The 13,162-nt window shown below is 37.1% G+C and overlaps 1 protein-coding gene across 1 annotated transcript in view; it reads left to right on the top strand.

The window, feature by feature from the left end:
• The window catches only part of znhit6 (zinc finger HIT-type containing 6), a 35,811-nt gene that overhangs the window by 3,889 nt on the left and 18,760 nt on the right, over positions 1–13,162 (top strand). Inside the window, exons 3-7 of the mRNA XM_037698073.1 lie at positions 704–810; positions 1,349–1,434; positions 1,988–2,091; positions 12,617–12,685; positions 12,866–12,946. Of these exons, the coding sequence (XP_037554001.1) occupies positions 704–810; positions 1,349–1,434; positions 1,988–2,091; positions 12,617–12,685; positions 12,866–12,946 (447 nt within the window). The remainder of the gene's footprint in view (positions 1–703; positions 811–1,348; positions 1,435–1,987; positions 2,092–12,616; positions 12,686–12,865; positions 12,947–13,162) is intronic.

Below are 13,162 nucleotides of genomic sequence, written 5' to 3'. Positions count from 1 at the left end.
ATATATACAGTATATTTAATTAAAAAAAAGTAATATTTTCATTAATGCACTACTATTTCTGCACTTTTCACTTGTCGCTTGTGAGCAGGTTTAATTTGTGAAAATGTACACCTTTGCACGGTTCGAGTGTTGTCATTGTGTTAGAGAGATTAATGCCATGAATACATATGACATTAAACATAATCCAAGTTGAAGTGTTACATCATTTACAGCCCCCCTTTTTGGCATCTGTATTTGTTAGCAGGCCAAATTGACAAAAAAAAACCATTCAGAATAATGTAATATTTTAATTCCACAGCAGAGAAAGCTATGTAGTCTCTGTAAGTAGGTCTAGGGAAAACAACTATTGGTATCGGTTATCGGCCAAATAAGTTTTAACATTGGCATAATGTGTATCGGACAAAAATCTAACATTGTGCATCCCTATAATTTTATATACAAAAGTATTTTTTGATTACACTCATTGCAACTTTGACTAACATTAATTTTTATTCCAGTTTGAAGTAGAAAGCTGTGAATAAAGTGGCCCGTACGTCGTTCTTTTCATAGAAATTATGTGCAATTGATCCCAATTATCATCACTGTTTTCTGATGCAGCATCGTTTGGTCATATTTTTTCTCAGTGTATCGTCTTTATTGTCCGTATTAACTGATTATACAAAGAAACTGAATTTCATTTAAATGACATGTTTATGTTTTCCAGTTTGCTGTGTGTGAAGAAACACAAGGAGGACACAGGATGCAGCGGAGTTCGAAATAAAACAGCATTTGTGACTCTGTCACAGTTTGATGAAATGGCACTTCTCAGCGGTGAGCATTAGAACATTTTCAGACATTTTGTTGTTGTTTTTAATTTTGTCTTGTGCAATAAAATGCATTGTTCTATGATCATATGTTGAACAGATATCTCTGTAAAGACAAAACAAAAACATGCTTTTGGATAGTTTTGTAAATGGATTTGAAACCTTTGGAAGTAAAAGTCCTCTGATTCGTTTAAGCTTTCTGTTCTTCTTGTCAGATCGGTTTAATCTAAGTCAAGTTGAATCTCTCCAGAGATGCTTTACATAGTTCAGGTCCAGACCCTTACTGAAGGTGTCTGGTTTTGCCTGAATTGTCCTAAAATCACTCTAATAATTTTTTGGAAACATTCTTCCCAGCCTGAGACGTTCCTCTGCCGTAGCTCTTATTTCAACCACCGGTTTCTGACAAACGTCTCCACAGAGTGATCCACGAAGAACGCAGAACAATCATTTATACTAAAACTTTAGTTTTGTTAAAGAATAGAATTAGCTGATTCACTTATCACGTGTGTTGTATTTGTGTGTTTTGTCCTTTGCCTGTCCTGTAGATTACAGGTTTCTGGAAGATACTGGAAGATTCGCTGATAGTGCCACCAGAGACGACATGATTCAGGTTCCCCGTACCACTTTAAAAGTAAGTCTGGTATTTATACTTTGAGTTTCTTAGCGAGTCCCATATGTTTATCTTGAAATCATTAAAAAATGTTCCATGAACCTTTTTCACAGTGTTACTTCAAAACAGACTTAAAATACCTTAACTTAGGAAAGAAACAGTGCGTTGGCAGTGTATTTATTTATGTATTTTTTTTGTTAATTTACTCAGTCATTAAGAATTTAAAACAGAAACAGCTAGCTCAGGGTCATGTGAGTTAAAAGTTCTGTGTACGAAATATAAAACCTTTATAAATCAGTGAAGAACAATTATTCATGTAAAGACAAAGTAGATCTTACATATGAGTGAAGTTGTATTTTCTTGATTTTGTGCATCTTAAAACTTTTATCTCACACTTTTCTAACTGCACCAGTTAAGTTTGTTTTAGCATATTTACGTAATCATATGTTGTATAGGTATTTATGGCTATACCAGTTTTCTCATCTCTTGAAGTTGTTGATAAACTGTCTCAGGAAGACAGACCAGTGTTTATTGTATTATCTGTTACTTTGCTATCTAATCCTCTGTTGAACAGGCAAAGAAACTGGCTGCTAATGCCAGAAAGATGAATATCACACTCAGATTCCTCCCCGTCACCTTCTCCAAGAGCAAAGAAAACTCCACTATATTCCTCACAAAGTAAGAATATCACCTACCACGTACAGACACTAGTAATAATACTGTTTGTGTTTTTAGCTTGTATGTGGTCAAAGTAGTGTTTCAGATGGATCAGTGCAACGCTATGAATTAATGAAGCCAAGATCAGCTGCAAGTTTAAACCTGAGTTTTTTTTTGTTTTTTTTTCAAACCCCCTTTTATTTTTCATTTGCAGTTTTTACTGTTCAACAAAAAGGAAAAATGTTTTCTTATCTTCACAATTGTGATCATTTTGAAATATGAACATTTGTAACTTTCTGAGCAATTCTCTGCACAGATGTTGTAAAAAATAGGTGCAAACCTAAATATATTGCTATTCCACTGTACATGAACTGACAATTTAGGCTATAACACTTGATTCAATGGTTAAATGACCTCTTCATGTTCGCCACATCAAGTCATCCTTCTCCATCTCACTCTGTCCTCTGCATCCTCTGTCCTCACTCCAACTCCCTTCATATTTGTACAAACCTGTCTATTTACAACCAGAATGTCCACCTAAATACATATATTGAATTTGATCACAGATACAAACATCCGACAGTACAAAAGAAACTAGTGCACAAAACGAGATGACGCCTCGATGTCATGATGTTCCCCAAACAACGTTGCTTACGTATAATATATTTTTACTTCACGTTTTCATTTTTAAGTCCTATGAGATGTTTTTTTAAATCCCCAAAAGTTTTCGTTTTGTGAAGTTTCTCAGCTCCGAAACTGGTCCACATCAGGAAATGTGATTTTTGGTGTGTTTTTTATGTCCATTGGCTGCATATTTATTGTTGAGACAAACAGCATTTAATTTTACCATCTTGTTTGGGGGTTTGGTGGGGAGGTAAGGGGTGGGTGTGGATTAAAGTCACATAAGCACATGACCTCTTTAAGAAATAAAAAAACTATTAATTCCACTGATCTTGCTTCTAGTTAAAGTTTTCAAAGTAAAGTTGTAAATATGACAATCAGTTTTTATATTTTCTTTACACTGATGCTGGAAACGATTGCATTTGGTCAAAGAACCCATGACCCTACTTTATTACATGTTGCCAGGTGTCTTCAGGCGTATTCATGTATTGGCAGATTCCATTTAACATCAGCAAACCCGTGCATACCTGCTGCTGAAGGTTAGGTGCATTGTAGGAATCATGTTAAATGTATTTGACCATCTTTGCACTTTGCGTTAATTAGTTTTTTTTGTTTTTCAGGCTTTCATAAATAAGAATGGTGGCATTTAGTCACGTAGAATAAAATCAGGGCGTTCTCTGTAACCAATTTATAACTCAAGTAGAGTTGCAGATTTACAACACGTTTTCAGAAAAGGTTTAGTTTAGTCAAGTTGCAATTCACAAACCGCAGCTCTTTACCGCATTTAGATTCATATGGATTTTGTTTTCCAATTTGCTCAGTGGTGGTCTTCACATATTTGGCAGCTTTCTCTCTAAGCAACCTTCTGCCACTCATTTTACAGGCTGCTGCTTTAATCCCATGGTGAAAGAATAGAGTGGGGGTTATCAATATATGTAATAAAGTTTTACGAGTGTGAAATGTCCAAGCATTGCGCTGGTTGCCAGTCAGGGTTGCACCTAAAAGAATAGTCAGTCCTTCCACTCGATTTTACCATGTTCCTATCCTTTTTACAACTGCAGTCTGTTACCCTGTCAGGTCTGTCTCCAGTGTGACAGGTGGAGATTTGCTCATCTCATGGCAATGCAACATTTAACTCCTTACTCTTTTGCTAATTCAACAGATCGCTGATAGTAGCAGAAAGTTAATGCGATACGTCTGTTACGGTTTAGCCTTTCATAAGTTTGCCACTTAAAAATGTGTCTGTGTGCCATAATTGCACCACCAAAACACAAATTAAGCTTAATGCTTTTGGCATACCAGAATCTGAGCAGGGATCAGTAGCCAGCTACACAGTCCCTGTATGTGTTCCTATTAATTTCAGTGTCTTGCTGAAGGTTTGAGTGTCCCATTCACAGGCTAGTAAATAAACATCCATTTGCTAGGACATAAAATTGGACAAAAGGTATACAGCAAGGGATCAAGTGAGTGTGCTTCAGGATGTTCAAAGTACATAATATAAAAAGCAGATGTGGAAGCCGTGTGACTGCAGCTGGTTAGCGACATACTCCTGCTGCCAGAGAAGGATCATTACTGGCAAACAGCTGAGTGAAGAGCTTTCATGCCTGTTGATAATGTGCATGTGTGCATATGAGATTGTAAATGTTATAATTATGGCAATGCATCTAGTTTTTATTGAACTTTTTCTGTTTTAAAGTGACATACTTTAAAAACATGGCACAGACATTTAAATGATTTGCAAGAAGTTGTAGACTTTCCTTGTGCAGCATTTGGAGGGTAAGTGTATGATCCCTGGCATTTGGCAGAACATAAGGAGTAGCTGTGTTTGGGTGAAATTGTGTTTTTTTAGCTTCAGCCTGGCATGGCTGGGCATTTTCCTCACAGACAGCCCAAGTAGACAGGACAACACATTCCAGGAGAAGTTAATGCGGGTAATAACCGAACATATTTCTATAATAACTTGAGATCATTAGTAACATAAGCTGGTGTGGTTTTGCGCCCCATATTATTTTTCCATATATCGGAAATCAGCCTCAATTAAGCAAACTTTATGGGTCAGAGTAGAGCTCATTTTGTTCCCAGTTATTGACAGGTGTTTAAGAGCCCTCAGTTCAGTTGCATTCATTTTACTTTTATCCATATAAAGTCAATTTACAAAAATGTCATCCCAGCACACTCTACAAAATATAACAAGTTTAAATCATAAATTCACATTCAGTTCAAAACAATTAAAATCCAGTTACAGTCATCCATCCATCCATTATCTTTACCCGCTTATTCCATTTTGGGTCACGGGGGTCGCCGGTGCCCATGTCCAGCAATCACTGTGCGAGGGGCGGGGTACACCCTGGACGGGTCGCAAGTCCATCACAGGGACACATAGAGACAAACGAGACAAACCCATTCACTCTCTCACTCACACCTAGGGACAATTTAGAGTTACCAATCAGCCTAACATGCATGTTTTTGGTCTGTGGGAGGAAACCGGAGCACCCGGAGAAAACCCACGCATGCACGGAGAGAACATGCAAACTCCACCCAGAAAGGCCCCTGGACCGGGGTTTGAACCAAGGACCTGCTCGCTGAGAGGCAGCAGCTCTACCAGTTACGCCACCGTGCTGCCTCAGTTACAGTCAATTCAATCTAATTATGATATGATAGTCTTATTCAGAACATTATGATTTTTTTTTTCTTTTGACTTCTCCCTTCTTCAGGGGTCACCACAGCGAACTAAGTCGCACGAAGACTTGGCAATTGTTTTTATGCTGGACGCTCTTCCTGACACAACCACAGATCACTGAGCTAACAGCCCTCTGTGTGGAGCAGAAAGCTGCTATCTAGGGCACCCGGGGGAGCAGGTGGTGGGGGGTAAGGGCCCAGAGTGGGACAAATGAGGGTGGAGGCAGGTGTGGGTGCTTCACCTTTCCCACCCACATTTTGATGTTGTCGGTACTGGGAGTTGAACCCAGCGATCTTCCGATCACATGTACACTTCTCTGACCTCTGCGCCACCGGTAAATATAGATATTTTGTTTAAGATAGCCAGCATATTGGGAACCAGTGGAAAGGGACAATTCCCTTTAGACACAAAGAAACCACTAGCAGAACAAGGCACAGAATGGGCAGCCATCTTTCTTGTCCTTCTGAAGATAAAGATGACTTAAAAATCATATGTATTCGAAATGTAATAGGCAAAAGTTTTAAAGGATAAGCTACAAAATGTGGAACTAAGTGTCAGTCAGTCTTGGTTGAGCCAGTGCAAGTCAGAAAACACAGGTAAACATGACACAAGTCTAGTAAAGTAATAATAAAGCGAACATAAAAAACACATTAATGTGTTCCTGTTACAAATCATCCCACTGCTACAAAGCATCACGCCTTACCTTATGTGTAGTTGCCATTATAATTTGTCAAACTCACCCAAGTTAAGTATGAATTAAAAATACATTACATCTTTAATTGGATACAGTTTTTATTGTCGTTTTTGTCATGCCGTGGCCGCCTTGCTCGTAATGGAAATACTCCAATAAGCCCAACGCTACAACCTGCAAAGGACAAAGACTTCACCAGAGTTTTTTGCTGCTCTAGCATGGCAAAAAAAAAAAAGAAAGTAGTAATTATGTTAGAGAAACGTGTGCCGTTTGGCATTGCTCTCAAGCAAAGAGAAAAAAAATCACTGATCAGCAATTATCCCCTGCTGAGCGCATGCTGTAGAAATGCACATGTACAATCTAACACAGCCCAAGTGTAATTGTAGTTCCTCCATTGGACCAATTTATCCACTTAAAAAAAAAAGAACTGTATTATAGCTTTGCACACATTACAGGTTTGTTGAAACCTAAAATGGTGTACGAGTGATTGCATGTGATGGATGACTGCACAAATTGATTAAAGCAGAGAAAACCATATTTCACCCCAGAATTTGTGGCACGGTATGAATATTCATCTATTCATCCTCGTGTGCAGTACGACTTCTACTTTCCAGACGTTAAGGTCAAATGAAACAATTAGCGACTGCTTTAGACGGTGTTTCATCAGACAACTTTTTGGCTGCATCTGACTGATGCAGAACAGAGTCTGCTTCGGCTGCCATTTGAGGCAACACTTACATCAGACTGTCAAGTAGCAGTTTCTGCAACACCGTCATCACAACTGGCCAATTAACTGTGGGCAACATGCAGCTCAAACTGAATTACCCAGAAGCTTTATCATGTTCTGTGACATAAAGAGAACGCAAACTTGTTAAGATGACATAAGAATAGATCTGTGTGTTTTAAAGAGTTTTTATCCTCAGATAACCTTTTCACAGATAGTTGTGGGGTATGTGTCTTCTGCATAGTTTACTTCTTAACATTGTTGACTTTTCAGGAAAAACTTTGCACATTTAACTGTTTTTGTTGGATCTCCCACGTGCTTAATCCAGCCAGATGGAGTTCAGCTCTTCACTGCCAGACTACCCGTCAGTGGCTAGTGATGATGGCCCAAGCAACTCCAATTACTTATTTAATCAACAGTTTGGGCTCTTGTTAATGAACTCATCCATCTTTGTCTGAGCCTGCTTTATTTCTTGGATAGTTGCTGAGACACAGTTAATTGAGTCATCTGAAGTTGCATGCTGAAATAACGTATCCACTGAAAATCACGTTTACTTATGTATTTATTTATTTATTTTGCATACTCAGTGATTGATGAAGTTTGAAAAAAAAAAAAAAGTAAAACCTGGCATTTCTTAAATGTGGTGAATCTGTTTGAAGCTTGTCTTTGCTGTCTACTAATAAAAATCATATTCAAAACATTAAGGAGAAATGTCCTGATGTCAGCTCAATCATCCATAAATCCAAAAATATTAAGCCAGGTCATCTGAAGAACCTGACCTGACTTAACTTTTTGGGATTTAAGGAGAAACTAAATTCCCCTGGCTATTCAAAAAAATATCATATTTACAGTAAACCTTTGATAGCATCAGCCTTTTGTTTTATATGACCTAAATTGAATCTTTGATTTCCTGAGATTGCCTTGAAACAGGTTAGGGCTCATGTATCATATATCTACTTGTTCTGATTGAGGTAAGTGTAAAGTACAGCTGTTTTCAAGCATAAGTTGTGGCTCTAAAACAATTTAAATGTCCACAATACATGCTTAACTTCTTGTGTAGATTATTCATCTTCCTGATAATTCTGGAAAATAATAAAGTGAGATTATAGATGAATACAGCTAAAAATCCTCCATTTATGACAAATGAGAATTATTTGACGATTCCTTTTTTATTCCTTAGACTGGCATTTCTCACTAGCTCGGCAACATTATGAATATATCTAAATACATGTGGTATGAAACAAAAATTAGTCCTGGGTAGGGAACGTTCTTCAAGTACTGCGTGTCCTGTCTACCGTGTGCTCAACTCTGTCATCACTCTGGTGTAACTTTTCCTTTAGACCACACAGTATGTAAACACAAAACACAGAGACAGTTACCAACCTTTTGCTGCTCAGAGTATTCACAAAGATTAAAAAAAAAAAGTTTTCCTTCCAGTCGTGTATCGACTTAAAAAAAGTTTATTATTTAAAATGTTTTCTTACACTGTATTTCTAGCTGTGTGCAAATCCTTATTCATTCAGAAAGACTTAAGTCTTTGATGTCCAACAACTGTTTGATGAATAATCCCTCCAAAGCAACAAAAGCTCTTTAATTCAGGCCATTTAGAGTAAAGGACAGCTCAGTGCTAGGAATTATAGACTTTCACCATAATCGCTGCATAGCTCCAAAAGTGTATTCATTAAAACAACCTTTTTTTTTCAGTAGATTGTTTTTCTGTGTACGTGATTGACCTATTCTACATTATTACCTGTTAGTCGTATGTCTTAGAATATAGAGTTGATTGATCGACAGCAGTTTGACCTCTGTAGCAGCTTCTGGTATGTAAACAGCTGTTCAGGCTTCTGTTTAAACTTTTTTATGCTGCTTTCTCCTTTTTTACCCACGAATGATGGCACTTCTCCCAGGCATGCTTTGTGGTCTTGCTTGAAGTGATTGCAACCTTCTTTGGGCAAGTCCCTTTTCCATCCAAAGACATAATTTCCATTTGAAGCAATGACAGAATGTTGGCATCATCACACCTGTTCCTCTTTTCTTATGTAGTTTCATGTACAAACATTCCGATTGGGGGCATGCACAAAACGACAAAACTTACGAAACCAAGCAAACGCATAGCTTTCTCAGTAATGAGTGAGATTTTAAGTATCTCCCACAATTGTAAAAGGAGTTCTCTCCCTTGTTCTTTTTTATGCTCCCATTTTGCCTGTTGCTGCTCTGACTAACTACAGCCTCAGCTTCTTAGTGCAAAAAGTAGATGCTGATAAGTGATAAGCACATTTAATTGAGATTTTTAAACACACAATGCATCCCCCTTTTCAGTTCTAATATCGGTTCTGATCAATCATTACCTTGCCATTTCCTTCATTCTGGGGTATTTTTAACTGGTTGTTTAACATGTAGTTTTACCTACATAAGTAAACACGATTCAATAACTACTTTAGAGTTAATGGCACAACAAGAAGTAGCCTGACCAACAGCTCTCCTTGTGTAAACAGAACACACTCCACTTCTCTCACACATCACCCCCTTCCCCCCTTCGACAACTGCTGGCACTAACGTAGCGCTAGCTAAGATGCTACATATGTAGCCCTCCACTTTACACAACTTAATAAACACTTTGTACAAAATCAGTTTAGTGTTATTAACTGATCATAACAAATAAAGACTAAACTTATGAAACCAGAAGTTGCAACATAGGTATATCTACATTTTAAACACACAAAATAAAGCACAACTAGCCATTGATTTAACCATTAAGTATACAATGTAATTATGACAAAGAATGGAGGATTTACTTGCCTTCATACAGATAGATGAACATGTACTTCCTGTTTATCTCTATTGTAATCAGCAGCTCATGAGGTAGGCCGCCGGCCTTTATCCATCTTTTATATTTTTCCAAACTTCGTTTAGTTTTTGAAATAGAATAAACCATATTCCATCCTCTAAATGCTCAGGGTAACCATGTCTGAATTACATATTTGCCACTGGCAATGTTTAATCATTTTTTCTGATGATTTTTCATGAAATCCTGACCGCAAAACATTCGTATTGCAAAACCCCGACAATGTTGTTGGAGGAAAAGAGGGTGGAGCTCCTGCAGGTAAGGGGCGTTCACTTTGAAAAATTGCGATTGCTGATAGCCGGATATGGGCACCGGCGACCCCCGTGACCCAAGATGGAAGGAACGGGTAGAAGGTAATGGATGGATTTGAAAATACCAATTTGAAAACTTGGTAAAGAAACTGAAAGTAAAACTTTTTTTTTTTTTTTTAGAAATAGATCCTAATTCTGAACGCTAGGAAACACCTTGTAACTGTGACTTTCCTCCCCTCCATTGACTATGGTGACATCATTTACATGAATGCTCCTGCAAGCACCTTGCAGATGTTGGATGCTGCCTATCATGGTGCACTAAGATTCATAACTGGCTGTAACTGTCGTACCCATCATTGCACCCTGTATTAACTGGTTAACTGGTCTTCATTAACTTCACATATACTTTCCCACTGGTACATTTCATCTTTAAATCACTTCTTGGTCTTTTGCCTTCATACATCTTCTCCTTCATGTCTCTGCGTGAGTGCAGTTACAGCATGCGCTCTCAGGACATTATTACATGCAGTGTTCCCTAACTTGGCAAAAGGGCCTTCTCCTACTCTGCTCCTGTTTCCTGGGATATCTTGCAAAAAGATTTGAAGCTCTTGACCTTGACCTCTTTAAGTGGCTTCAAAAATCTGCTAAGTTCATGGCAAAAACCAATGCAGACATGTTCCTGTTTTTAGTATTTTATATATCTTCATAATGTTGCGGTTTTTGTTTCTTCCATTTATTTTATTTTTTCAATTCATATGCCTTCTTTTAAGATTGTCTACTGTTGTCATCATTCTTTGTTAAAATCAGATCTCCCTTGTAAATGAGTCCTGGAGGCTCAATGAGACTAACCTGTATAAATACATGTTGAATTAATCTAGCATGCTAACTATGCTACAACAAGAACAAGTCTGAACATTTCTTCTAGATCTTATCTGCCCTTTGATTGCTTAGAATTTTTTAATTTGGCCTTCTGGCAAAAAAAAAAAAAAAAAAATGTTGCCCACCCCTGCTGTACTTCTACAAAATGAGACTACAAGTTGCTGATTTCTGCAGTTTTTCTACTTATTATTGTATATAGTTTGTATATTGTTACTGTGTTTAGTTTAACTTACGCATACTATGGACTGATTAACATGTATCCATGGATATTTTTACATTATTTATGTTTAGCGTATATCTTAAATCTTTAACTTTTTATACTTTTTTTTTTTTTTTTTTGCTATTTTTGGGTGTAACTGGGATCTTGAGTTCACCATTTCATTCCACCTCATGTACCACGTGATTCGGATGACAATAAAGAACCTTGAACCTTGATTTTAATGATTTTAAGGGAAAAAAAAAAACACAAGAAAAAATATCATACAGTCATCAGTGAAGGAACTGTACAAAGCTGATAGTGTCCTTTAGTGCATGACTCCTCAAAATGAATATCAAGCTTATTTCCTCCTATGACCATCATTTAGGGTTTTTGCAGGCCTGTCCCACAGTATCTCAAATGCCTGTTTCAATTAGTGGTCTTCATTGTCTAGTGCTTGCATGCACTGGTAACACTCTGGCAACAGTTCTTAGTTTGTCTTTATTCATTCATTCAACCTTTATTTAGACAAGTTAATCCCATTGAGCCTCGGGGACTCATTTACAAGAGAGATTTGATTTTAGGACCTTCTTTAATACTTGGTCATCACTGCTTCTTTGGAGGAAATAAAATTGCCTGAGTTTAACATTATGACCCATGTGAAGTCTTTACACCTGCCTATTCACCAGCATTTGATTCTATGAAGGTTACAAAACAAATATACGTTTGTACATTACATGTAGCTTGTTTTAAAGAAAGAACTGTTGTTCTCACAACACAGGCTCTGTTGAGATCTCTCCAAGATAACTGCTGAACTTTTTTATACTGTAGATGAGTCAACATAGTCACTAAAGTCAGTATATTACAGATATGAAATAACATTATACTCTGAATCTGTTTTTGTGGGTACTGAAGCCGTAATAACAAGGCTTCCTGTATGTGCCTTACAATTAGACTTTTTATCCCTCTGAGGTTAAGTTAGTTATTTATTTTATCCATCAAGGCCTTGCTTCTTTGCTGAAGAACTGATCAGTGAATCTGTTCCAGTTTATTTATGGAACATTCTGTGGTTTGGGTGAATCTGGTGAGCAGGACATACTGTTTTTTTTTTTTGGGGGGGGGGGGGGGTGTTAGAACAAGAGGCCTTAAGCCTGTTTTATCAATTATGGTAATTCTTGCATAGTCCTGTTTTTATGAAGGTATTAGGATTTATTCTGCATGGTACAATATTATTGTGTAATCTGACAGAGTTCAATTGGCCAATAAGACTTGAGTTATTTGTTGTGAATTACGGTAATGTACAGACACCAGATGAAATTTAACTTCTTCTCCCCCAACATTTTATAAATTACTTTGTCTTTGTTGTTTCTGGCAACAGTAGTAGATATGCATTCTGTAACTGTGTTTTTCAAATAATTACTAGCTTGTTAACAACCCAGAAAATCCAGCCATGTGTTATTTGCCAATGGTCAAACTTTACTCCAGAAGAGCTCATTAAAATGGGATGTCCACTGGCTGATTTAAATGAGGGGATTTGTTTTTGATTGCGAATAAAACTGTCTGGGCACAGATGTTTTTTGGTGATGTTGAAAACAAGCATCAGGATGATTTTATTTCCAATGTTTGAATTAAAAGTGATATTTTCTGGATCTCATTTAGGGAAAAACGATTCCTGTGGCACCTGAAGCTCATATTTCCTCAGAGCAGCACAGAGTTCAGTCAGAGGAGGTGAGTTGCACAATAATAGTATTATCATTGATTATTAAATTTATAATTGTTTATGCTAATCCGTCAGTATCAGATAACAGATTATATCAATATTGAATGTTTCCTGCCCAAAATTTGACTTGATCATCACGCTGCTCATGTAACATTTTTCCTCCTTAACATTTTTTTTAATCATGCTAGGGTGTCTGATGAACAGACATTGATCCAGATCCTGACTGCTTATATTCACCCTACAGACTCAGATCCTGTAACTCGTCAAAAGTGAGCATTGTTTCTCATCTTATTTTATCCTGTGTAATTTTTTTTTTCCTTGTGTTTGTTTATAGAGATCATAAGGCTCCCAATTCAAGAAAGTAGAGATGCACGATACAGTATTGGATTTTTGGCCGATATTCGATGCCCATATGTTAAAACTTATTTGGCATATAACCAATACTGATATATATATATATATATATATATATATATATATATATA

This window comes from Nematolebias whitei, chromosome 3, assembly GCF_014905685.2.
Source record: "Nematolebias whitei isolate Nwh7 chromosome 3, NemWhi1, whole genome shotgun sequence".
NCBI lineage: Eukaryota > Metazoa > Chordata > Actinopteri > Cyprinodontiformes > Rivulidae > Nematolebias > Nematolebias whitei.
Note: the sequence above shows the minus strand (reverse complement) of the source record. Positions and strands in the feature narration are given on the sequence as shown.